This window comes from Opisthorchis viverrini (genome assembly GCF_000715545.1).
Source record: "Opisthorchis viverrini unplaced genomic scaffold opera_v5_1114, whole genome shotgun sequence".
In the NCBI taxonomy this organism is placed as follows: domain Eukaryota; kingdom Metazoa; phylum Platyhelminthes; class Trematoda; order Opisthorchiida; family Opisthorchiidae; genus Opisthorchis; species Opisthorchis viverrini.
The window spans coordinates 1-4,018 of NW_008752934.1; the positions used below are offsets into that span (position 1 = coordinate 1).

Consider the following 4,018-nt stretch of genomic DNA (forward strand, 5'->3'; position numbering starts at 1 on the left):
GTCGAGATGAATTACTGTCTCATGTTGGCGGGAGAGAAGCCATTGGAAGATAATTGTTGTATAAATGTTTGGCTTTTTTCAAAGGTTCCATTGTTCATTGCTATGTCACTTTTTCTCGTTTCAGCTCTAACTGCCAAAGTTTTGGATGAATAAAGCCTAGATTCTGGGCCCTCAGCCTTCTCCATTCTTATCCTGATTGTCACTGCACTCCGAAATTTTCATCGAACAATGGATCTATTCCCAAGTCCTAAATGATTTGATACCGATCCCAATAACCAAAACTCGGCAGTTACCTGGGGACATTGGTTTTGTACTTTCACGAACTTCCTAAAGTCAAATGCTCCTCATTCACCAGATAAACCGAAAACCTTGTTCAATTACGTTTCCCCTAGTGCTTACCGGTTCACCAAAGACTGCACAGACTACGAATCAATTATCGCAACCTTACGAGAAATTCATGTGCACGAAAAATGAAGTTTTTGCCTGGCATCTTTCGAACACTTGTAAGCAGGACGGAGATCAGAATCTTGATCAGTTTATGCGAAAGCTCTAGAGTTGGTTGCCAGATTATCGCTCTATGACTGTCAGTGTAGAACAACAAAGCGATGAAGCATTACGAGACGCTTTCATTAACGGACTTTATTCGAATACTATACGCCAGACCGTTGCAACACAAGTCGCTGGCTTTTCGAAACCGCCTAAGACCATACAAAATCCCTTGAACTAGCGCAAAAACAACCGCAGTAGTTTTTGCCAAACAATCAACTTCCCTTTGCTACCGTATCGAACGACCTGTCAGTCTCCACGCTCTCAAACATCATCGCATGAACAGACGACTGCTAATGATATGAGGTTCCCATGTTTCTTCTGTGGCTATGCTCGTCACCCGCGTTATAAATGCAAAAACTGTGAAAAGGGCATTTTCAAGAAGTATGCAGATCTACTACTGGTCTGTGGAAGACCTCATGTGTTTGAAGTGCACTATTCTACGTCAGTCTCTATGGAGAGCGCAAGTGCTCGTCACGACAGATGAGCGACAGAAGAAACAAATGATGGTTGAGCATAGTCAAAATATAAACCAGCTCCATAACTGGACGCTTATCCTTTCCCCAGACTTAAAGATATGAGTAGTGAAATAGATCAACATCGTATTTTCAGTATCTTGATAGTGTGTATCATTAAATATCCATTAAGAAGTGACAGTCTACAAGGATTTTGAGGTTTGCAACAATCTTTACCAGTTTCATCCAATACCTTTCGGAGAACGAATGGAGTAGTGCCTTCAAAAGGTATTGGATGGCATAATACGCGCGGGAAAACTTCCCGGGAAACATGCTTATGTGGATAATGTCGCCATTTGTGAAAAGAATCAAGAGGAACAAGATCGAAACCTCCGGCGATTTCTAGCCGTAGCATCAAAGCGTGACCTTTTCTGAAATCATGATAAAAGCACATTTTCCAGCACTAAACTCCTCCGGTATAAAAATACTGAAATTATCATCAAATAAGACCCTGAACGTTCCAAGGTCTCGGAAGAACTGTCTGTTCCGAAGGACATGAAGTCTCAACAACATGTGGTTGGCTTGTTCACGTACAATTCCCGTTGGATAAGCCGTTTCTCTGATAAAATCTATCCAATCACTCGTAATACAACCTTTCCAGTCCCTGAATCCGTGTAAAAGCGTTTGGAAACCTCAATAAAGAGTTGATGGATGTAGTCGTGGTCACAATAGATCTGAGAACACCATTGATACTCGAAAATGATGTGGTTTCCGCTACTCTATATCAAGATGGCTAACCGGTCGCATTCTTTTCAAGTATACTGTCTGCCAGCGTGCGCAATTGTCAAAGAAGTGAGCAAATGGAAGCATTACCTACTCGGGACCCATTTCAAGATCGTAACCGATCAGCGATCCGTTGCGTTCAGGTATTTGATACAAAAGGAAAAATAAAAATGACTACACACCAGGCATAAAAATAAAGCTGCTGACATTTTCCCGGAGTGTCAAAGTTTTGCACGGATAAAGCTTAGCTTCTCGTCCCGCAGTCTTCTTATCCTGATTGTCGCTGCACTCCATCCATCGTCGAACATAGCTATAACATTCTAGCGTTTGTATGGAAGCCCTAAAGAAAATATCATCGGGAAAAACCACGATCAATGATCTAAGATGCTGATGCCACAATACGCGGAGGTCATGAGAAGGGAACAGTGGGGATCCAGGTGTGGGAGAGTACATCTGATCCCCAAAAAGTTGGTGACCGTATTGACGCTGTCACTCCACCGTATTCAACTGACATACAGGCAGGAGTCGTACATGAAAGGACAAGTATGGTGTCATTCAATAAAAAGACAAGTTAAACAGCTATGACACTCACTCCTTTGCAAAACTGATGACCACAGGAAGCTGCCAAGATTAGTGGATATTCTTTTTTGCACCACGTGCAGAGGAACGAGTCATCAGTGTCAGGGTGTCGAAAAAAACTATCCTCACCATCACATAGTTCATCACATTTGCGACAACTGTCACAGCAGGCAGGCAAAGGGTAGGACGTATTCAGCTGAGAATCGTTAGGACGGCCGAGCCTGCCACGGTAACCACGACGAGCAGGCATGTCTAGTGATAGCCCCCAACCGCATTGCTCTTCGAAGGTCATTGGTCAAAATCCAACATCCAATCAGTGGTTCAGTGATCGATATTGGGAGACCAAGTTCGAAACAAGGAGTTCGGGTTCAGTCATCCATTGAGCTTCTTCTGTCACACTTCTTCTCCGCATTGCTATTGGGTAAAATATATCCTCTTGTAAGAATTGGAACCGCTGTAAATCAGAAATCCTCCAGTAGAGCCCACCCAATCAGGCCATGAGGCTAGGACTCACACTGAATAACAAGAACTATTTATATGCTTGAGACACCGCCACGGAAACATGCCACGAGCCTTCCCACTAGATGACAGAAATGAGTGGCAGTTTTTTTCGGTTGAACGTTTCAGGTGGACGAAAGCATGTCACCCGAGAAGCTTTGTCGAAGCCCTCGATTCTGCTTAACGATACGTGAATCCGTGAAGGACACAGTGGACTCACTTTCACAAGGTAGAACGTTCAGGATGTTAGGATCGGAAAAAGTTCCTGCAAGAAGTAACGCTCAGCTTGGCTCACCTTTATGCTCAAAAATTTCCCGACGGCTTGAAAAACTGCAACTTTCCCTCTGCTTGGAAAGGAGCGATTTCCGCACCAATCTACAAATGTGCAGGCCGCTCATCAACCTGCAGCCCTCTGCCCCGTGGCCACATTACCATACGCGTTTTGAACCTGGCCATTCTAAATTCCTTCACTGTCGACAACCTGTGCAATGCGCGTTTCTCCTAAACCGATTTTGCTGGGCGAACATGCCCGTGTCCATTGACAGAGAACCCAGGTCAATAAAATAGAGGATCTATACTTGTCCCCACTTTCTAGCGGCAGCGGAGATATCCAGGATAGCATGTTCGGCCATTTACTGTTTTCTGCTATGCATTAATAATGTCACTGGGTTGATAATCCATGGATCCCCTTCTCTGTTCACTGACGATATTAATATGGCTTGCATGTTCAGGGCCAGTGACAGTTTCTATTACAGTTAACATTCAGTGTGATTTGAATGCTTTGTCCCTCTAATCCTGCAATTCCTGTCTATCTTTCGCTTTTCCAAAATGTCGAGCTCTCCCATATCAATTTCAGAGTCCTCCTCGGATTCTTATTCTTAATGAACTTTCAAATCCCAATGTTCCTGAAGTGAGAGACACAGGTCTTAGGTATTCCTTTACGTCTGTTTCTTTCCCGAATGCTTGGTACTGAGTGGCTATAGCCCGCAAACTCTGCGCATTTATTCGCCAAGCACTCCGCAGTAAAAATGTTTAATGGCCATCCTCAAGCGGGTTGCAAGTTTCATTGTTGGATCTAGTCATGAATGTGCCTCACAACAATCAGAGGCAGGCCGAACTTCTGCGGAGAATGTTCAGCGCTAGTGGGCTAAATCCTT

General features: G+C 43.9%; 1 protein-coding gene across 1 annotated transcript; it reads right to left on the reverse strand.

Annotated features, from left to right (window-relative positions):
• Positions 1–2,376: 2,376 nt before the first annotated feature.
• On the reverse strand, positions 2,377–2,655 carry T265_15817 (hypothetical protein; the record flags this gene model as incomplete). The annotated part of the gene is made up of 1 exon (XM_009179184.1): positions 2,377–2,655. A coding segment is annotated over one exon (279 nt), but the record flags the coding sequence as incomplete, so codon positions are not given.
• Positions 2,656–4,018: the final 1,363 nt, after the last annotated feature.